Source organism: Lucilia sericata, unplaced genomic scaffold, assembly GCF_015586225.1.
Source record: "Lucilia sericata isolate MDLA Ls3-8-SP2 unplaced genomic scaffold, ASM1558622v1 Contig001865F_arrow, whole genome shotgun sequence".
NCBI lineage: Eukaryota > Metazoa > Arthropoda > Insecta > Diptera > Calliphoridae > Lucilia > Lucilia sericata.
The window spans coordinates 53,140-75,139 of NW_023995756.1; the positions used below are offsets into that span (position 1 = coordinate 53,140).

A 22,000-nucleotide genomic window follows, 5' to 3' on the forward strand; every position below is an offset into this window, starting at 1 on the left:
TATAGACTAGACTATAGACTAGACTATAGACTAGACTATAGACTAGACTATAGACTAGACTATAGACTAGACTATAGACTAGACTATAGACTAGACTATAGACTAGACTAGACTATAGACTAGACTATAGACTAGACTATAGACTAGACTATAGACTAGACTATAGACTAGACTATAGACTAGACTATAGACTAGACTATAGACTAGACTATAGACTAGACTATAGACTAGACTATAGACTAGACTATAGACTAGACTATAGACTAGACTATAGACTAGACTATAGACTAGACTATAGACTAGACTATAGACTAGACTATAGACTAGACTATAGACTAGACTATAGACTAGACTATAGACTAGACTATAGACTAGACTATAGACTAGACTATAGACTAGACTATAGACTAGACTATAGACTAGACTATAGACTAGACTATAGACTAGACTATAGACTAGACTATACTACTATACAAGACTATAGACTAGACTATAGACAAGACTATAGACAAGACTATAGACTAGACTATAGACAAGACTATAGACTAGACTATAGACTAGACTATAGACTAGACTATAAAAGACTATAGACTTGACTATAGACTTGACTATAGACTAGACTATAGACTAGACTATAGACTAGACTATAGACTAGACTATAGACTAGACTATAGACTAGACTATAGACTAGACTAGACTATAGACTAGACTATAGACTAGACTATAGACTAGACTATAGACTAGACTATAGACTAGACTATAGACTAGACCTATAGACTAGACTATAGACTAGACTATAGACTAGACTATAGACTAGACTATAGACTAGACTATAGACTAGACTATAGACTAGACTATAGACTAGACTATAGACTAGACTATAGACTAGACTATAGACTAGACTATAGACTAGACTATAGACTAGACTATAGACTAGACTATAGACTAGACTATAGACTAGACTATAGACTAGACTATAGACTAGACTATAGACTAGACTATAGACTAGACTATAGACTAGACTATAGACTAGACTATAGACTAGACTATAGACTAGACTATAGACTAGACTATAGACTAGACTATAGACTAGACTATAGACTAGACTATAGACTAGACTATAGACTAGACTATAGACTAGACTATAGACTAGACTATAGACTAGACTATAGACATAGACTAGACTATAGACTAGACTATAGACTGGACTATAGACTAGACTATAGACTATATCATAATCCAGACTTAAGTCTAGATAATAAGTTGAAGTATCGAAGAGACTATAGCCCAGGCTATAGAATAGCTATGAATTTTATCACCCTTAAGTAAAGACTACATATTGAATTTTAGTTTATTCCTTAGACAAGAGTATACCTAGTCCATATAAGAGACTATAGTCCTGATCAGGTTTCTGATAATTTCCAGGGTTATGCTTAAAAAATGCTTGCCTACTGGGTGTACACAATATAAAATTAATTCATAAATGCATACATGCAAGTAAGTGTTGTTATAAGAAAAAACTGCAGGTGCATATTCTATACATGTTTGTGCATGCTTACATGCATATTTACATTTATTTGTCTGTGTGCCTTTGCATACATAAATATCGATTAAGTTCAATTAAAATTGTATTTTAATTGAAATGTTTTTGAATAGATTCAAATAAGACATTTTAATAGATAGAAAAGACAGACTGTCATTCAATACAACAGTTACTAGACTTTTAGGCTCTTTATTCAATTAAAACTTTACTTTAATTAATTTATGCCGAAAGTAGTATTTTAACTACTACTTCTAAACCTTTTAAAGGCCATTTTAAATGACATTTTATGGTGTCTAAATTAAACTCTTTAAATTGTTTATTTGCATAATTTACAAAAGGTAAGTAGAAAAGTTGTTATTGCTTACAGTGTGTAAGAAAAGTTATGTTACATTTATTAAGGTTTGAAATTAGTTAACAAAATAGTTTTTTTTATTATACAGACTATTTGGCTTTCTATTATAATACTTTACAGAGTGATTTAAGTTACTCTGACAATTTAATTTTATCTCCCACTGTCCTGTTATAAACAATCACTTAGTTTACTTGTTTTCACATATATTTAAACCTACGACTATTGAACTTGTTGTTGGCCCTTAATTTACACACGATTTAAAGGAAATATTTGTCAAAATATTTGCTTCAATTACTCAGTCCAGTTTAATATTTGAACAGCATGTTCAGCATAAATAATGAAAGTGTAAATATCTGCATAAAAAAAAAACATTAAATTAAAACAACTTGAACACTAAGCAGATTTTACTATAAAATACTTTAACACCTTCAAGAAAAGCAACAATTAACAATTGTATAACAAACTTTAAACTTTAACAAAATGTTCAAATTCGTAAGTTTAAACAAAATATTTAGTGTTTTAAAACATCCTTGTTAATGCAGTTGTTTTTAAAATTTTAGATCGCTGTCTGCTTCTTCGCTTTGTTGGCTGTTGCCGCCGCTAAACCCGGTTTGGTAGCTCCTTTGGCTTACTCTGCTCCCTTGACTTATGCTGCTGCTCCTGCTGTTGTTGGTCATGCTTCTTATGTAGCTCCTTTTGCCTCCACCTACAATGCTCACCATGTTGCTCACTCTGCTGCCTTCCCTGCCGCTTATGCCGCTGCACCAGTTGTAGCTGCTTCTCCCTATGCCGCCGCTCCCTTTGTAGGTGCTGCTTATGCTGCTCCTCTTGCCACTCCCTTCGCCGCCCCTGTTTTGTTGAAGAAGTAGATCAGTGAAGTGTTTTTGAATAAATAAATATGTGATAAATTGAAAATATGCTGCTTTTCTTTGGTTATAATATGATTATCCGAATAATATTGGAATCAGTTTCTTCTCATAGTTTTCTGAGAAAGATGTTATATGGGGCTTAGGTTCCAATATGGCCCGATAGTTATTAATACCGAACTTCATAGTGGTACAAGTGTATAGAAGTGATCATTTACATTATTTGTTAAATATCCTTGATCTAGTGTTAAGTGGGGTCCGATCACTAGCCAGCAATTGTATAAAGAGTCAATGCTTCTGAAAAATATAGTTATTTCCACTAATGTCTAATCTTCTGGTTGTGTACATCTTTCGCCACTAATGTACTCTTAGTAAAAGAGAGTGAAGATAGTCATCACTTTAGTGTCCTAGTTGTAAGCGAGAGCGAAGACAGTCGTCACTTTACTGTCCCCAAGTAATCTTGAGAATATATACTTAAAAACAACAAACTTCATTGTCAGGCATTAACCCATTGACAGATGAATCCAATCTCTACCCTAAGAGGATTGTAGGGTAAGATGAAAGCAGCTGAATACAGCCACATACCTATATAGAACGAATATTGAATTAGCAGCATAAACTACAGCCCTTGACAGTTGTATTAGTATTTAATTTGACACCATGAATTGCTTTAGATGAACATCGGACAACTCATAACTATTTTAGGAATAAATTGGAACAAACAATATCTGACTTTGTGCAGTCTCCAGATTAGAACATGTATACAGAAGCCGATTCATATTTATCTATATTGCATGAACTCCTACTAAAATCATTATATGGAAGCTCGATGTTGTAACTTCCTAGTTGAGATCGATGTAGATCCAGAAGTTAGATGGTACAAACTGATTCGATTGAACCACAGAGTAAATAAGTAATAAGTAAGTCAAATTCTGCTCACGATTCGGAGCAGAGAATTTGACTCCACTGTTATCGTTTGATTTCCGCGAACATTTTATTATGCTCTCTAGAACACCACAGTATATATACATAGTCCTTTTTGGAATTACGGTTCCCTCACTTCAAGGAGATTAAATTAAGAAGTAGATAAGAAGTAAGACGATATTGCATTATAGACGTCACTCTTATTGACCTTTTTACTGGACCTTGGGGTTTAAAATATCAACAAATAATTTTGGTTTTGGCAACTTCCGAAATGTAGAAATTTGATGGAGATATCAGAATATAATTGCCTGATACTAAAAATCTTAAGTTCTAAATAATGTTTTTCGGGAACTATAGAACTATTTATGAAACAAAACGAACCTATTTTTTATGTGACTATAGGCGATAGCAAGCATAGTAATGTAATTGTCATTAATAGGAGTAACTTTGAAATGAGTATTCAAAATTCTTCGCCTTAAAATAGGTTCGTAGATCATTAAATAATAAAAGCAAAACGCAAATTTATCGGTTTATCACATTTTTGGTTTTATTTATTCAAAATTCAATTCTCTGAATCTACTTCTTCAACAAAACGGGGGCAGCGAAGGGAGTGGCAAGAGGAGCAGCATAAGCAGCACTTACAACGGGAGCAGCGGCGTAATGAGCAGCTACTACGGGAGCAGCAGCATAAGCGGCGGGGAAGGCAGCAGAGTGAGCAATATGGTGGGCATTGTAGGTGGAAGCATAAGGAGCTACATAAGAAGCATGACCAACAACAGCGGGAGCAGCGGCATAAGTCAAGGGAGCAGAGTAAGCCAATGGAGCTACCAAACCGGGTTTAGCGGCGGCAACAGCCAACAAAGCGAAGAAGCAGACAGCGATCTAAAAGAATAAAAATATTATATTCAAATTAATTAATTATTCCTTTAAAAACTTGAAAATATTAAAACTTACGAATTTGAACATTTTGTTTGAGTTTGTGATGTTTTGGTTGGATTGTACAATTTGTAATTGTTAATGATGTTGGGAGTACACCCGTCTTTTATACTTGTTTCAGTAGCTACTTAGTCATTTCTTAGTTAACATTAAGGTCTTATTTATTATGCCAGACATGGTGGCATTTTCAAAATTAATTTTAATTTATTTTAATAGTAAGTTTTAGAGGTAAATTTACAAAAACTAAATATACTTACGAAAAACATTGTTCTTGTATGAAGTGGTTAATAATACTCTACATTTACAATAAGTAATTTTTTATAACTTTATACATTTTGACATAATTATGTCAATATTAAATGAATTAATGAATTGCAAAAATTAAATTTTAGAAAATGATTTTAGTAGGAGATTGTAAAATTTGTTTATTATTCGAAATTTATTACCTTGTAATTGTGAAGGGGACTTTGTATGCTAGGCTAGCGTCAAATGAGGCCCGATCAGAGATACAAGCCGATGCAAAATGATCGGCGGCTCGACCATTTTTGGTCGGTGATGGCGACTTGTTATAAAATATACCGGCGGCGGCTAAAATATCGGCTAAATCTATGCTGAGAATTTGTTCTTTTCAGAAAAATTTCTATGTATGCGTTTGTTACATAGAAAAATGTGTTTATTTTGGTTTGTTAGATAGAAAAGTATCTCTATATAAGTATTAGGGTGATCGATTATTCGACATTTTCCAAAAACCGGTTTTCGAATAGTTCGAATAGTTGACATTTAAAAAAAACCAGTTGATATTTTTCAAATTCAGAAAAAACCGGTTAACCGGTTTTTCATTACAATTAAAAAAAATATATTTTAATTTGAAAAACTTAATGTTTATTTTTAAATTTGATTAATAAAACATGGCCCGAAATGATTTTTAACAGTTTAAAAGATTATAACTATAGATCTAGTCGTCTGATTTACTTTATTTCATTAATATAAAAAATTAGGAAAAAAGTGGGACACTTCTGTTAAACATAAGGTACTATGTAATCCTAGCTTATTTTAAAAGCCCTGTTTAGGAAATTTGCATAGGCATTCCAACACTTCCATAAAATTTCAGCCGTAAATTAATTATTGTAATTTGAATATAATCTTAAGATTGATACAATTTTATCAAACAGTTATCAATTTTACAAATAAATTTTTTTAATTAATTAGGAAAATCAAAAAAGTTTAACCAAAGGAGCTTTAGAAAAATATACGCTAGTTCCTCGACTCAAATATTTTTAAAATTTAGCTGTATTATTATTTACTTAAAAATTTCATTTAAATAATCTTTGAATACAAAGCAAATAAAAGTATTCGAAACCGGTTTTTAAAAAGTGAAAAAACCGGGTTATTCGATATTCGAAAAATCAACATTAAGAAAAAACCGACACTGGTAAAGCAGAAAAAAACCGGTTTTAAAACCGGTTGAAAAATCGAGTCGATCACCCTAATAAGTATTTTCTTTAGAAAATAGTCATTATTACAGTTATTTTTATGAAAAATTATCTCTAACAATTTTTTATACATGAAGACAAAATGATGTGGCAACTCTTTTCAATTTGTCTAAAAAAAGTGGCAGCTCAGTTCAAACTTTTAAAGAAAAATATAAGTTTTTGAACCAGCGGCTGCGCGGCTTGTCAAAACTTGGCCGGTGACCAGCCGCCGCCGATTTGAGCCGAGACTGCTTGCATGTGCCAAATTTCATCAAATTTCCTGGGAAATTGCGACCTGTAGCTTGCGCACAAGGTTTACATGGACACAGAAAGTGTTTCGGAACCGATTGGTATACTTTTTTGGTTGTTACAGACATCAGCACAAACGCATAATACCCTTCCCACTTTTATTTATTATATATTTTTGGAAGAACTTTATATATGGGAGCTATGTGGGCCGATCCAAAAAAGTTAAAGTAGAACTCATCGCTTCAGTTTCAGATACTAAAGAAACTTTTAATTGAAGTCAAATTATCGGACAGAATGCGATCGGATTTGTAAAGTCAAATACGTTTCTTAGCATTACCTTACCTCTCTGGTGTTGATTCTAATGTTTGACTTGGTTTTACATATAATCTCTTACGAAACGATCACATTGTGTTATCATTACTACCGGAAGTAATGATTCGGTGTAAAAATTACTTTATAGTGTTTCGGACAATCAAAGGCTAATTTAAAGATCTTTCCTTTTTAATTCATATGGTACTCAATTCTCCAGTTTTTGGGTAACTCCTGCTGCTCCTTATAAATAGCGGAGTCGATTAAGCTATGTCCGTCTGCCTGTCTGTCTATCCGTCAGTCCGTCTGTATGTGTTTTGAAATCAATTTTCTGAAGACCCCAGATATCTTCGGTATCTAAATATTCAATAATTCTGTCAGACATGCTTTCGAGAAAATAGCTATTTTAATAAAAACAGAACGGGAACAAGCTGAAAGTTGTTATTGTTTTGCTATTGTCAAAATCAGAGATGCATAATTGTGTGAGGGAAAATATCATTTTAGAACTTCGAAAATTAAATATGCTCTGGTACCAAGAACAATTTTTTAGTACTTTTTGAGCTTTCTATAATATTGAACCTTAAACATGAAATTAATCATGTAGAGCCCGGAATAAATGAGAACATATAAGAGGGGACTTTTTGGTACTATTTCGTTCTTTAAAGAGGTAATTTTGTAATTTTCTATAATATTGATCCTACAAACTTAAATCTAAACATTTAGAGTCCTGAGTGAATAAAAATCTGTAGGAAAGGATTTTTGGTACTTTTTCGTTATTAGAAACATATGATCTGACATATCAGGACCATCCTCATAGAATGAATTTTTTGGTACTTTTAAATCAATTAGGTAACAAACTCTACATAATATAAATATATATGCAAATTGTATCTTTTTGGGCAGGATAGTGTTCTAGTCTGATAGACCGGTTGTCGGGGGTTCGATTCCGAACTGAGGTCTACCTTTTTTTCTTCGGATTTGGTGTATATACAAACTATGTTAATGGTTTAATGTAATTCTAAATATGTAGTTTTTCGGTACTATTTGATTAAAATCGTTATCAGTGATTTAACTGAAATAGATCTAGAAGTTTCACAATCCTTACAATTAGAAAAAAAAAAAAAAAAAAACAATAAAAAACACTTAAGCATTTATCGGTTTATCACATTTTTGGTTTCATTTTATTCAAAATTCAATTCTCTGATTTACTTCTTCAACAAAACGGGGGCAGCGAAGGGAGTGGCAAGAGGAGCAGCATAAGCAGCACTTACAACGGGAGCAGCGGCGTAATGAGCAGCTACAACGGGAGCAGCAGCATAAGCGGCAGGGAAGGCAGCAGAGTGAGCAATATGGTGAGCATTATAGGTGGAAGCATAAGGAGCTACATAAGAAGCATGACCAACAACAGCGGGAGCAGCGGCATAAGTCAAGGGAGCGGAGTAAGCCAAAGGAGCTACCAAACCGGGTTTAGCGGCGGCAATAGCCAACAAAGCGAAGAAGCAGGCAGCGATCTAGAAATATAAGAATTTTCTATTAAAATCAGTTAATCCTTTAAGAGTTTGAAAATTTTTCAAACTTACGAATTTGAACATGTTGATTGAGTTTGAAGTTGTTTTGGTTTGTTGTACAATTAGTAATTGTTAATGATAGTGCTTTAGTTAAAGTCTTTTATACTTATTTTAGTTTAAAGTTATGACAAAAAAAACTAGTGTTTGTTCATTAATTATGCTTAACACGTTGGTAGTTTAAAGGTTGTATTAAATTGTCATTTGTTGTTATGATGAATATTTGGAACATATTAAATTTGGGGCTACTGTTTATAATTAGGTACCGTTAAAATTTGAAAGTAAAGGTTATATGTATATTTTTAAGAATATATTATAAAACTGTTTAATAAGTCTTAATTTTAATGTTTAATATTATTTATTGGTTGATAAAGAATCTGAAAGTGTAGGGAGTGATTTTAGTAGATAGAACTAAGTAAAAACCGTTTTTGAGATTAGCGTCTAGAATTAGAACCGACATGAAACGAAAAAATTTAATAATTTTTAATTAATTCTGTGATAAAATCTAATTCTTTCACGAATTATCTCTATCCAATGGGGTAAAAATTAAGCACTAGTTAATTTTACCCCCGATTTAGACCATGTTTGCAGGGGTATATAGGTGCCAATGTTCGCTTAACTCAGCCATTTTGTATTCTACTTGCTTATGTATTAAATTCTTTTTCGCGATTGTATATATAGTCCCGAAGTAAATTTCTTTCTATAAAAGAAAAATATATCGAACGCTTACAAAGCCAAACAACTGTAAATCAACTTGCAAACATATCAGGTTCAACTGTGTGTTACGAAATCTCCCATAGTCCCCGAGATACCGAAAAATATCTTAAACAAGTAAGAGTGTAATATTCGGCTATGCCGAATCTTATATACCCACCATCAAACCGTTTGCCGTAAATGGAATGATCCCCTATAAACATTAGATTGATATTTGGGATAGGGTTTAAGACAATTATGGACACAGCAAAATATAAAGTTTTAAAAACAAGATAGTTTGTCCTATTTTTAAACCATGAAAATATATGGGCGGTAGGGTCAATTATAGACCGATTGTCGTAAAATGTGGTAGATGATTAGGTTAGGTCAGGTTGGTAGGAGGATGTATCTACATCAAATCCGAAGAAATAAACCTAGGCCACTATCGGGCCTACTTATGGAAAATGTTTGTTGGTAAAAACAAAAACCTTATATAGTATTCACTAAATGTATGATCGTCCGATGTTCAGAAACTCAGTTTCCTGGACGTAATTCCTAAGAAGTTTCCAATCAGTGTTCGTGAGGGATATTATATCCGGAATAATATCACTTCCAAGATATTTGGATCTAATTTCGGGGAAAGCCTGACAATGGCAAAGAAAGTGCTCCAGAGACAGGACGAGAAGCCTCCTTAAAATGAACAATCTGAGGTTAGTATAATGGTACGTATTCTGAGTGGACACACAGGATTACGAGAAGGAGGCTTCTCGTCCTGCTCTCGTTAGGGTCACCCCATAGGATCTTTGTGGTTCTACCCACGGTTTCCGACATATTTTGTCTCTGGTATGCGATCGGGCACGTCCGATGATTGTGTATAACCTTCCAATGTGTCCAGTATAACCGACAGGACGAGAGCAGGACGAGAAGCCTCCTTAAAATGAACAATCTGAGGTTAGTATAATGGTACGTATTCTGAGTGGACACACAGGATTACGGGCACACCTATGCAAAATTGGACGTGCGGATTCAGGCGAATGTAGAGCATGTAGAGAGGACTGTCCTTTAACTAACCTTACAATGTTCATTTTAAGGAGGCTTCTCGTCCTGCTCTCGTTAGGGTTACCCCATAGGATCTTTGTGGTTCTACCCACGGTTTCCGACATATTTTGTCTCTGGTATGCGATCGGGCACGTCCGATGATTGTGTATAGCCTTCCAATGTGTCCAGTATAACCGACGTGTCCTATAGCCGCTTTTGGCCAGTTCGCCTAAAGTTATGAGCCATTCGGCTGTAAGTGCCGCCTCATATCTTATATATGTTTCAATGGGTGGAATATCTAGCATTGTTTCCAGAGCCTTGGTTGACGTAGTGCTCATGACTCCACTTATACCCAAGCAGCATGTACGCTGAACTATCTGTAGAAGTTTGGTAGCTAGATTTCGGTTCGTATAACACTTATTTGTTTCATCAAATTTTATCACTGTACACATATTTTTAGTTCAGTCGTGAGTGTTTATATCGAATATCATTGTTGTACTCGTATTTTTAAGCTATTAATGAGCGTTGAAGTCATTTTCTGAAGCAGACCTTATATGGGGGGTAGGATAAATTATGGACTGATGCTCATAAAATCCGGTTGAGAGATCGGCTTGTAAAAAACTTATTTGTGTCGAATTTTATCGTTAAACTCGTATTTTTAAGCCAGTAATGACTGTTAAAGTCATGAAGAACTCGAGCTATCTAATCTCTTGCCATAGTATCCCCGTCGCGGAATGACAGGCAGCATGGGATCAATCCCAATGCAAACCCCGACAAGGAAAAAGCAATCACTGGGGCGGCAAACCCCAACATCAGGTAAAATCAATCTTTCGGTACTTTCGAAAGGTTACCACCCTTATGATGTCATGCAAGATTGCATTATTTAAAATGCAATCCCAATCAACTTATGACGCATTCCAGTGCATTCCTTAACCTCTTAAAGCCCGCGCAATCACACTACTGAGAGGGCTCTGTTGATTCGACAACAGCACCTAGAGACGTATTTGGCAGCCCGAAATATCGAAATGTCAGATAATGTGACAAAGGATGTAGAAATTTCCAAAGTCAATTCGAACCCAATAATTGCCGCGACGAATTGAGGGAACGGACCTCAATCGTATGTCGCGTAGCATGAAACAATATGAATCCTGTTGAGATGGCAAGAGCACCAAGATCTTCCCTGAAGCAAAAGGTCTACTAAATCAGTACTAGTCTCGTGTCGGGCAATTCATCAGTTCCATTCTCAGACCATAAAGAACGATCTACGGAATGGCAGGCAACTACCAAGTGTCAACCTGAAAATTCCCCAACATATACTGGCGCCCTACTATGCGAAGAGTATTGGACTGGATTCCAGGATTCCTGAATTCAACAGGAATCCAGCATAAGTTGCTTTGTCACATCAACTTGTAACATCTATTGAGATGGCAACAGCACCGGAGAGAAAATCCGGACATTTGGATATATCAGTCCTTAAACCAACATTCTCTCCCCCCGAATTTGGGTATAAACCACAGCCACTACGTGGATCCCGAAAGAACCTCAACCAATTGACCGGTCAGGACTAGGTCCTGTGGGTAACCGGCCACCCGTAGTGCCAGATTATATGGTACTCTGGTTAGACCCCATGTCAAATCATTTCAAGGAAAGGCCGAGGATACATCTGATCATCACTAGTTTATAGTCCCGGCAGACTAGAGGTATTTGTAGCACCTCTATATCCCGGGATTGCAATACACCAAAATGGAGTTTTTCATCAAGGAAACATGACCCGGGAGGAGACATATAGTTACAATACAATTGGCCCGAAGTTAAAAAGTAAAAATGAGTGACGTGAAAATCGATATATGTGTATGCGGGGCGTGATATTTGATTTCGCGACCTTGTGCACTGCAATAGAAAGTTTGGGACCTTATTTGAAGAACTTAGGACACTTGATTTATGCTTGTCTCAAACTAATAACTTCAATACCAAAAGTATTCATTTTCAACGAAAGTTAACAAAACGATTTCGGTAAATGTGAGATGTATGGTATAGGGAACTTATGATTATAGATTGCCTGATACTAAAAACGTTTATAATGTTCTATTATATGTAAAAAATACATATACAGCAAAACGATGAGGTTCGAGTCGAACATTCAGCAATTTGTTGTTCATAAATTAATGAATTTCAAATAATTCTCTCAATCAAATAGTTTTCAAATTGAGAAATCCTAAATGTAGATCGTAATACTATAAAAACACAAATTTTTCGATTTATCACATTTTTGTTTTTATTCAAAATTCAATTCTCTGATTTACTTCTTCAACAAAACGGGGGCAGCGAAGGGAGTGGCAAGAGGAGTAGCATAAGCAGCGGCATAATGAGCAGGGGCAGCAGCTACTACGGGAGCAGCAGCATAAGCGGCAGGGAAGGCAGCAGAGTGAGCAATATGGTGGGCATTGTAGGTGGAGGCATAAGGAGCTACATAAGAAGCATGACCAACAACAGCGGGAGCGGCAGCATAGGTCAAGGGAGCAGAGTAAGCCAAAGGAGCTACCAAACCGGGTTTAGCGGCAGCAACAGCCAACAAAGCGAAGAAGCAGACAGCGATCTAAAATAATAATAAGATTTTTTGTTATTAAAATCGAATAATCCTTTAAGGATTTGTAAATGTTTAAAACTTACGAATTTGAACATTTTGTTTAAGTTTGAAGTTGTTTTGGGTTTGTTAGACAATTTGTAATTGTTATTGAATGTATTGAGTTTAATGACTTTTATACTAAAGTTAAGTTAGTTTTTGGGTTCAATAGTAATCAACTTTTTGATTCATTAATTATGCTAAGCATGAGGTTATTAAAAGTGTTTTTCTAAGTTTGTTTATAGGGTTTTTTTTACAAATTAATTTTTTTTTAGTAAAACCCATTGTGTTATAATTATTTTTGCATTAGGGATTTTCTGAATGTTATTTATATCTATAAACAGTAAATTATTAATTCTACTTAAAAAGATTTTCGAATTTTTAATAATTTTGAAAATACATAGGGTTCGTTTGTATATGCACTTTTTATTACATATCGCACAAATATCCACTAAATATTAATGATATTACCAAGTCACGTTCATCAGTTAAAGTATTATGAACTACTACTAGTATAAAAGGTATCGAACTCCAACTAATTAATCAACAATTACTTATTGTACATCAAACCCTCAATTCCAAAACAACCCAAAATGTTCAAATTCGTAAGTTTTATTGGTTTTTGAAAATTCATTTCAATTTGTATAACTAATGTTTTATTTGTCCATTTTAGATCGCTGTCTGCTTCTTCGCTTTGTTGGCTGTTGTTGCCGCTAAACCTGGTTTGGTAGCTCCTTTGGCTTACTCCGCTCCCTTGACTTATGCTGCCGCCCCAGCTGTTGTTGGTCATGCTTCGTATGTAGCTCCTTATGCCTCCACCTACAATGCCCATCACATTGCTCACTCTGCTGCCTTCCCTGCCGCTTATGCTGCTGCTCCCGTAGTAGCTGCTGCCCCTGCTCATTACGCCGCTGCTTATGCTACTCCTCTTGCCACTCCCTTCGCTGCCCCCGTTTTGTTGAAGAAGTAAATTCAGAGAATTGAATTTGAATAAATTAAAGTGTTAAAGTTTAAAAAAATGATTTCTTTTATTTAATTTGATAACGGTCAACTAGAAAATTTTGCAAGGTCCATTCTTATGAACCTTGTAATCAAACTTTAGGTCGCCATTTTAAAGATAAAGAGATTATATTGTATTCTCTACCAACTAGGCTTCAGAGTCCATAGATGTCTGAAATATATTTAATTTATACCCACATCAGTTTTTGCGAAAATAAGTCTCATAAAACTAATACTTTAAAATATTATTCGCATCAGTCTATATTTGGACTGTATGTGGAGCTCTTATATGTACTCATGTTCCCTAAATCAATTTCTATTAATCTCTTCTAGAGGATCGAGTCTTAATTGATCATGATTCTCATATCCAAAATCTTTCAAAAAAAATTTCTTAATAATCACTTCATACCAGGCTTCCATAAAACACTTTAATTCACTTAAATCGGTTATAAATAACGGTATTTTCCACGTTATGGCTTCAGTCTTTCGTAGAGAACATTGAAAGGTTATCACCTATGCTGAAGCCCATTCTGGCATCAACAATTCTCTATTAAATCAGGTTTTTGAGATATCATGTTCTAAATACAGTTGTAAAACCCACGTTTTAGGTCATATTTGAGATGTTATAACAAACGGAAGATCTCTTTATATATAAATTTTGTTATGTCATCTAATAACTCGAAGAAGTTAAGAGATATAACGAACGTTAAAGCACTATTTTAAAACCGACAGATTAAACATTTAGACGACGCTGCTAAAATGTATAAAAAATGGACAATGAAGCCAGAATCGGATTCAGAGCAGCGTAATTCCTTAGAAAGGCTTACTTTTCTACCTTTCTAGGTTTCACTCAGTTAAAATCTGCTAATCTGTCTTTTATATAGACTCAGAACTAAAATTTCAAATAAACTAAGTATATTAATTTAAAATCAAAAAACACAAATATTTCAGTCTTTCGTAGTTAAATCATTTATTATTTTTTTATCAAATTCAATTCTCTGATTTACTTCTTCAACAAAACGGGGGCGGCGAAGGGAGTGGCAAGAGGAGCAGCATAAGCAGCACTTACAACGGGAGCAGCAGCGTAATGAGCAGCTACTACGGGAGCAGCAGCATAAGCGGCAGGGAAGGCAGCAGAGTGAGCAATATGATGGGCATTGTAGGTGGAAGCATAAGGAGCTACATAAGAAGCATGACCAACAACAGCGGGAGCGGCGGCATAAGTCAAGGGAGCAGAGTAAGCCAAAGGAGCTACCAAACCGGGTTTAGCGGCAGCAACAGCGAACAAAGCGAAGAAGCAGACAGCGATCTAAAATGGACAAATAAATCATTAGTTATACAAATTGAAATGGATTTTCAAAAAACTAATAAAACTTACGAATTTGAACATTTTTGGTTGAGTTTAAGTTGTTTTGTTTGGTTGTACAATTAGTAATTGTTGATATTTAAGGTAATTTTAATGTCTTTTATACAATTTTTGTTTAAGTAGCTGAAATAATTTGTTGTGGGTTTGATTTACTATTCTGTACGTGACATGTTTTCCGTCTTAATAGGTTTGAACTTTTGTGTAGGCATGATAAAATTTGAAATATTTTAACGGCTAAATAATGTTACACTTAAATTGAACTAAATTTAAAAAAAAATTTATAAAAATTGCATGTTGCATTTTATAAAATTGTTTCTCAGGAAAAAAAATATGAAAATTTCGCTTATAGACTAGATTACAGATTAGATTTTAGACTATATACTACACTATAATCTACACTATAGTCTAGACTATAGACTAGACTATAGACTAGACTATAGACTAGACTGTAGACTAGACTATAGACTAGACTATAGACTAGACTATAGACTAGACTATAGACTAGACTATAGACTAGACTATAGACTAGACTATAGACTAGACTATAGACTAGACTATAGACTAGACTATAGACTAGACTATAGACTAGACTATAGACTAGACTATAGACTAGACTATGGACTAGACTATGGACTAGACTATAGACTAGACTATAGACTAGACTATAGACTAGACTATAGACTAGACTATAGACTAGACTATAGACTAGACTATAGACTAGACTATAGACTAGACTATAGACTAGACTATAGACTAGACTATAGACTAGACTATAGACTAGACTATAGACTAGACTATAGACTAGACTATAGACTAGACTATAGACTAGACTATAGACTAGACTATAGACTAGACTATACTACTATAGACTAGACTATAGACTAGACTATAGACTAGACTATAGACTAGACTATAGACTAGACTATAGACTAGACTATAGACTAGACTATAGACTAGACTATAGACTAGACTATAGACTAGACTATAGACTAGACTATAGACTAGACTATAGACTAGACTATAGACTAGACTATAGACTAGACTATAGACTAGACTATAGACTAGACTATAGACTAGACTATAGACTAGACTATAGACTAGACTATAGACTAGACTATAGACTAGACTATAGACTAGACTATAGACTAGACTATAGACTAGACTATAGACTAGACTATAGACTAGACTATAGACTAGACTATAGACTAGACTATAGACTAGACTATAGACTAGACTATAGACTAGACTATAGACTAGACTATAGACTAGACTATAGACTAGACTATAGACTAGACTATAGACTAGACTATAGACTAGACTATAGACTAGACTATAGACTAGACTATAGACTAGACTATAGACTTTCGACTATAGACTAGACTATAGACTAGACTATAGAATAGACTATAGACTTCGACTATAGACTAGACTATAGACTAGACTATAGACTTTCGACTATAGACTAGACTATAGACTTTCGACTATAGACTAGACTATAGACTAGACTATAGAATATACTATAGACTTTCGACTATAGACTAGACTATAGACTAGACTATAGACTAGACTATAGACTTTCGACTATAGACTTTCGACTATAGACTAGACTATAGACTAGACTATAGACTAGACTATAGACTAGACTATAGACTAGACTATAGACTAGACTATAGACTAGACTATAGACTAGACTATAGACTAGACTATAGACTAGACTATAGACTAGACTATAGACTAGACTATAGACTAGACTATAGACTAGACTATAGACTAGACTATAGACTAGACTATGGACTAGACTATAGACTAGACTATAGACTAGACTATAGACTAGACTATAGACTACTATAGACTAGACTATAGACTACTAGACTACTATAGACTAGACTATAGACTAGACTATAGACTAGACTATAGACTAGACTATAGACTAGAATATAGACTAGACTATAGAATAGACTATAGAATAGACTATAGACTAGATTAGACTTTAGACTATAGACTCGACTGTAGATTAGACTTTAGACTAGGCTATAGACCAGACTATAGATTGAGTTATAGACCTGACTATTAGTCTTATTTAATAAAAAAAACTAAATTTATGAAATATTAGTCATTATTTGCAAATAAAAATAAATATATCCTAAGTAATGAGTAATAAATTTTTTAAATATTGAAATTCCATTTAACCTATAAAACTCATCAATAGTTTTTTTATTAGTTCAATGTACATACGTCATATGTAAATATTTAATTAACCACCTAAATTTACTTTGAAAACCAATATTACCTTGCTGCTGTTAACTTAAAAAAACTATCATGTTTGGCATATTAAATGAAACCCAATTATGATTTTTACAAAAATCCCAAAAATTTAAATACTAAGCTAAAGTATAAAAGACTTTAACTGCGCTACAACTAATAACAATTACTAATTGTACAACCAACCTCAAACACAATCTCAACCAAAAATGTTCAAATTCGTAAGTGTTAATATATTTCTGCAAAGATTAAAAAAAATCCAGAGTATAACATTTTAACTCTTCCTTTTAGATCGCTGTCTGCTTCTTCGCTTTGTTGGCTGTTGCTGCCGCTAAACCCGGTTTGGTAGCTCCTTTGGCTTACTCTGCTCCCTTGACTTATGCCGCTGCTCCCGCTGTTGTTGGTCATGCTTCTTATGTAGCTCCTTATGCTTCCACCTACAATGCTCATCACATTGCTCACTCTGCTGCCTTCCCTGCTGCTTATGCTGCTGCTCCCGTTGTAGCTGCTCATTACGCCGCTGCCCCAGTTGTAAGTGCTGCTTATGCTACTCCTCTTGCCACTCCCTTCGCTGCCCCCGTTTTGTTGAAGAAGTAAATCAGAGAATTGAATTTTGAATAAAATGAAACCAAAAATGTGATAAACCGAATAATTTGTATTTCATTTAGAAAATAGTAGATTACTTGGTATTACCTTCCTCAGACTATAATGTAAATATGTAGATACCAACATTTTTTTTAAATATTGGGCGGCTCTTGTATTAAATTCAGATTATTAAAGATTTGAGACATCTGAAAGTCTTGTATAGTGGACTTCAACTAAAAAGAAAGTTCAGAGATCAACATGCACTTGAATAACTGGTGCTCTAAGAACTAGTCTTTTAACTAGAAGCTCTGAAGTCTATAATACACATGCTATCTATATATCTTCATATAATATCATGAACCAACCATCCTACTATATTATCTCAAACACGGACGTTGATATAGTTCCTAAAGTCAAAGTTTCTCTCAGGAATGAGTAGTGCGAGCGAATATACCATCAGAATTTTCTAAAATTAAATGAGGTGTTGATTCTGATATCTTCTGTGAAGAAGCTGTGAAAAGTACGTTTCACCATCTTCGTAACAACTGTAATGTTTTTCGAGCTGAAATGTTTACAATAATGCCAGTCTGTAGGGTACTATATAATGTCAATATTCGTGGCAACTTGAAATTTTTGAAACTCTTATACTCTACCACTTCTCTATTAGTAAGACCCAGCAAAAATAAAACGAAGTACTTCCAAAAGAATAACTCGTATCACCACTGTAAAAGTAGCACTAAGTAAATGTGTGAAAGACTTCAGAAGTAGTGAATTTGGAATCAAATAAAAAGGTCATCCCTCCTATGACAAGACTCTGTTAAAATCATCTCTTCTGTATGTCCTTTTCATAACTTCCATAAAGTAAATTCTACTTCTTTTTCGCATCTTTGGAAGTTCTTTTGTTTGCTGGGAAGATCTGTCAAGGTTGGGTAGTATGTCTAACATTACCGTTGCCTTTGCATGTGGCATTCTTTCAATGAGATACTTTCAAGATACTTTATAACCGAAAAAGGCCAGTTAACTCGACACTAGGTGCTAGGCAAACATGCTAATCGGCTTGGGCTCCGCTTCAATAACTACTGTCGCTGTTGTAAAGAAAGGGAATGCCCTGCTTTAGCCGTTCAAAGAAACTGTTTCCTTGGCAATTAATTTATAATCAACCTTGGTGAAATATCTGGGACTAAACTTAATGACCTCCTATATTAGATATTGGCTGGATCTATTACTATACTACATCTGACGAGTGCAGTGCACTTGTCAAAATCGAGTCCTTTGGACTCTACTTGACTGTTCGCGAGCATTAAATTACTATGATAATCAACCAACCATATATCAGTATCAATAGTTTTCTAAAAAACCTAACCTCAATCACACACTTTAAAAACAAAACGCATATATATTTCAGTCTTTCGTAGTTAAGTCATTTATTGTTTTCAAATTCAATTCTCTGATTTACTTCTTCAACAAAACGGGGGCGGCGAAGGGAGTGGCAAGGGGAGCAGCATAAGCAGCACGTACTACAGGAGCAGCGGCGTAATGAGCAGCTACAACGGGAGCAGCAGCATAAGCGGCAGGGAAGGCAGCAGAGTGAGCAATATGATGGGCATTGTAGGTGGAGGCATAAGGAGCTACATAAGAAGCATGACCAACAACAGCGGGAGCGGCGGCATAAGTCAAGGGAGCAGAGTAAGCCAAAGGAGCTACCAAACCGGGTTTAGCGGCAGCAACAGCCAACAAAGCGAAGAAGCAGACAGCGATCTAAAATAATAAAAGTTCTAAGATTAAAATCAATTGATCCTTTAAGGAGTTGATCTCTTTAAAACTTACGAATTTGAACATTTTGTTAAAGTTTGAGTTGTTTTGTTTAGGTTGTACAATTAGTAATTGTTAAATGTTTGTGTTTAAGTTAAAGGCTTTTATAGTTAATATTTGCTATCGATAACCTATTAGTATTAAATAAACTAATTTAAACAATTTATGCTAAACGTGATGTTTAAAGTAGAGGTTTTTTTTAAACCTGAGTTAAATGTTAATGTGTGTTTCTTTAACGGTAGCTTTTACACATATTATGTTATACTTATCCAAACGCCTGTTATCAATGTAATGATATAATTTTTTAATAATTTATGTTTTTGTTTAAGGTTATTAATTCATGATCAAGGTTAAATTTTATTAGCAAAATTTGTTTTTAGTTACAATCACAAGTAACTGTAAAAAAGTATAAAAACCTTTAACTTTATAGCAAACTTTAACAATTACTAATTGTACAACCAAAATAAAACATCACAAACTTTAACAAAATGTTCAAATTCGTAAGTTTTAAAGAGATCAACTCCTTAGAGGATCAATTAATTTTAATCTAAAAATTCTTATTATTTTAGATCGCTGTCTGCTTCTTCGCTTTGTTGGCTGTTGCTGCCGCTAAACCCGGTTTGGTAGCTCCTTTGGCTTACTCTGCTCCTTTGACTTATGCTGCCGCCCCAGCTGTTGTTGGTCATGCTTCTTATGTAGCTCCTTATGCCTCCACCTATAATGCCCATCATATTGCTCACTCTGCTGCCTTCCCTGCCGCTTATGCTGCTGCTCCCGTTGTAGCTGCTCATTACGCCGCTGCTCCCGTTGTACGTGCTGCTTATGCTGCTCCTCTTGCCACTCCCTTCGCTGCCCCCGTTTTGTTGAAGAAGTAGATTCAGAGAATTGAATTTGAAAACAATAAATGACTTAACTACGAAAGACTGAAATATTTGTGTGTTTTTTTTTAATGTGTGGGAAATTCTTTGTGGTGTTTAGATTTTGAGAAAATTATTGATTTTTTATTATCATAGGTTAGGTGTTCTTTTTAACGATTTCCATTATATGTATGTATTTTGTTTATTTGAAATTATTCTATGAAGTTTTAAACTCTATCAACTTGAAGAACTTAGATCTTTTCCTACACTTTATGTATAACAAATGAAAGATTACTAAAATATCTTTCTTTTGATATATATATTACATATATTACTAAAGTAGGTTAGCTTGATAGGAGGATGGATGTATCTACAGCAATTCTGAAGAAATAAATCTATAGGAAATCTATAGGAATATGTTTTGTGTGACCCAAACTAATTTTTTCTAGATTGGCCCATAATTATTCATAGCTCCACTTCAAAAAAAAGTTATTTAATTGTAAATAACTAATAATTTAATATTTCCTACAGATTCTTATATAGACACGACTCTGTATGTTTAGTTTTAAGTTTCCATGTTCAATATTATAGAAAATTCAAAAAGAAAATTTTAAACAATGAAAAAGTTTCAAAAAGTCCCCTCTTATATGTTATCATTTACTATATGATCTACATACTTAATTAAATGTTTTAGGTTCAATATTACAGAAAACTCAAAAAGTACCATTTAAAGTACGAAAAAGTACTAAAAATCCCATCTTATAGATTCTCAATTACGCCAGGCTCTACATGCTTAATGTTTCTATATTCAATATTATGGAAAATTCCAAAAGTTCCTTTTGAAGAAGGAAAAAGTACCAAAAAGTACCTTTTGAAAAATTCAAAAAGTACCACACAGCTTTCATTACACTTTACATTACCCTACACCACTTTAGTGGGGAGGGTATATTGTGTTTGTGCTGATGTTTGTAACCCACAATAATATTGTTCCTATACCCACCTTAAAGTATACCAATCGGCTCAGAATCATTTTCTGAGTCGATTTAGCTATGTCCGTCCGTCTGTTCGTCTGTCCGTCCGTCCATGTAAACTTTGTAATCAAACTACAGGTCGCAATTTTGAAGATAATTCAATGAAATTTGGTGCATGATCTTCTATTGTCCCAGGAACGAAGCCTATTGAAAATGGTTAACATCGGTCCATTATTTCACCTAGCCTCCATACGACAGAACCACCCGAATAGGGCTTTTAAACTTTGTAATCAAACTACAAGTCGCAATTTTGGGATAATTCAATGAAATTTGGCACATGATCTTTTATGGTACCGTAAACGAAGCCTGTTGAAAATGGTTTACATCGGTCCATTATTTCACCTAGCCCCCATACAACTGAACCCGCCGAATAGGGCTTTTAAGTTCATAATTATGTTTAATATACTCATATCTCGACAAAAAGCTGCAAAAACCAAGTTCTATACAAGATTTGATGACCCTCACGAATTCCATAATAATAGGTCCTCATATGACCCTAGCCCCTATGAAAAGCCTCC

At 34.3% G+C, this 22,000-nt stretch overlaps 8 protein-coding genes across 13 annotated transcripts; 4 read left to right on the top strand and 4 right to left on the bottom strand.

Moving 5' to 3' along the window:
* Positions 1-2,321: 2,321 nt before the first annotated feature.
* Positions 2,322-2,810, top strand: LOC119612887 (pupal cuticle protein C1B-like). The gene is made up of 2 exons (XM_037968768.1): positions 2,322-2,387; positions 2,456-2,810. The coding sequence occupies exons 1-2, from the start codon at positions 2,376-2,378 to the stop codon at positions 2,762-2,764; spliced, it is 321 nt and encodes a 106-aa protein (XP_037824696.1). The 5' UTR covers positions 2,322-2,375; the 3' UTR covers positions 2,765-2,810.
* Positions 2,335-17,846, top strand: LOC119612892 (cuticle protein 38-like). Of its 2 annotated transcripts, none has more exons than XM_037968777.1 (2): positions 2,335-2,387; positions 17,489-17,846. In XM_037968777.1, exons 1-2 carry the CDS (start codon positions 2,376-2,378, stop codon positions 17,792-17,794), a joined length of 318 nt encoding a protein of 105 aa, XP_037824705.1. In that variant the 5' UTR covers positions 2,335-2,375; the 3' UTR covers positions 17,795-17,846. The 2 variants fall into 2 exon arrangements, with proteins under 2 accessions (XP_037824705.1, XP_037824704.1); XM_037968776.1 differs by lacking the exon at positions 2,335-2,387 and adding an exon at positions 17,359-17,418.
* Positions 4,207-8,287, bottom strand: LOC119612893 (cuticle protein 38-like). 2 transcript variants are annotated; one of them, XM_037968779.1, is made up of 2 exons: positions 8,232-8,287; positions 4,207-4,567 (listed from the first exon to the last, which is right to left on the bottom strand). In XM_037968779.1, the coding sequence occupies exons 1-2, from the start codon at positions 8,241-8,243 to the stop codon at positions 4,262-4,264; spliced, it is 318 nt and encodes a 105-aa protein (XP_037824707.1). In that variant the 5' UTR covers positions 8,244-8,287; the 3' UTR covers positions 4,207-4,261. The 2 variants fall into 2 exon arrangements, with proteins under 2 accessions (XP_037824707.1, XP_037824706.1); XM_037968778.1 differs by lacking the exon at positions 8,232-8,287 and adding an exon at positions 4,640-4,695.
* Positions 7,802-8,287, bottom strand: LOC119612895 (cuticle protein 38-like). Its single transcript, XM_037968782.1, has 2 exons — positions 8,232-8,287; positions 7,802-8,162 (listed from the first exon to the last, which is right to left on the bottom strand). The coding sequence occupies exons 1-2, from the start codon at positions 8,241-8,243 to the stop codon at positions 7,857-7,859; spliced, it is 318 nt and encodes a 105-aa protein (XP_037824710.1). The 5' UTR covers positions 8,244-8,287; the 3' UTR covers positions 7,802-7,856.
* Positions 12,197-15,012, bottom strand: LOC119612898 (cuticle protein 38-like). Of its 2 annotated transcripts, none has more exons than XM_037968787.1 (2): positions 14,948-15,012; positions 12,197-12,543 (listed from the first exon to the last, which is right to left on the bottom strand). In XM_037968787.1, the coding sequence occupies exons 1-2, from the start codon at positions 14,957-14,959 to the stop codon at positions 12,247-12,249; spliced, it is 309 nt and encodes a 102-aa protein (XP_037824715.1). In that variant the 5' UTR covers positions 14,960-15,012; the 3' UTR covers positions 12,197-12,246. The 2 variants fall into 2 exon arrangements, with proteins under 2 accessions (XP_037824715.1, XP_037824716.1); XM_037968788.1 differs by lacking the exon at positions 14,948-15,012 and adding an exon at positions 12,618-12,674.
* Positions 13,118-17,845, top strand: LOC119612897 (cuticle protein 38-like). 2 transcript variants are annotated; one of them, XM_037968786.1, is made up of 3 exons: positions 13,118-13,175; positions 13,244-13,540; positions 17,795-17,845. In XM_037968786.1, exons 1-2 carry the CDS (start codon positions 13,164-13,166, stop codon positions 13,538-13,540), a joined length of 309 nt encoding a protein of 102 aa, XP_037824714.1. In that variant the 5' UTR covers positions 13,118-13,163; the 3' UTR covers positions 17,795-17,845. The 2 variants fall into 2 exon arrangements, with proteins under 2 accessions (XP_037824714.1, XP_037824713.1); XM_037968785.1 differs by lacking the exon at positions 17,795-17,845 and having other exon boundaries at positions 13,244-13,570.
* On the top strand, positions 17,374-20,523 carry LOC119612889 (pupal cuticle protein C1B-like). Of its 2 annotated transcripts, none has more exons than XM_037968771.1 (2): positions 17,374-17,418; positions 20,164-20,523. In XM_037968771.1, exons 1-2 carry the CDS (start codon positions 17,407-17,409, stop codon positions 20,467-20,469), a joined length of 318 nt encoding a protein of 105 aa, XP_037824699.1. In that variant the 5' UTR covers positions 17,374-17,406; the 3' UTR covers positions 20,470-20,523. The 2 variants fall into 2 exon arrangements, with proteins under 2 accessions (XP_037824699.1, XP_037824698.1); XM_037968770.1 differs by lacking the exon at positions 17,374-17,418 and adding an exon at positions 20,023-20,094.
* Positions 19,182-19,722, bottom strand: LOC119612888 (pupal cuticle protein C1B-like). The gene is made up of 2 exons (XM_037968769.1): positions 19,610-19,722; positions 19,182-19,540 (listed from the first exon to the last, which is right to left on the bottom strand). The coding sequence occupies exons 1-2, from the start codon at positions 19,619-19,621 to the stop codon at positions 19,235-19,237; spliced, it is 318 nt and encodes a 105-aa protein (XP_037824697.1). The 5' UTR covers positions 19,622-19,722; the 3' UTR covers positions 19,182-19,234.
* Positions 20,524-22,000: the final 1,477 nt, after the last annotated feature.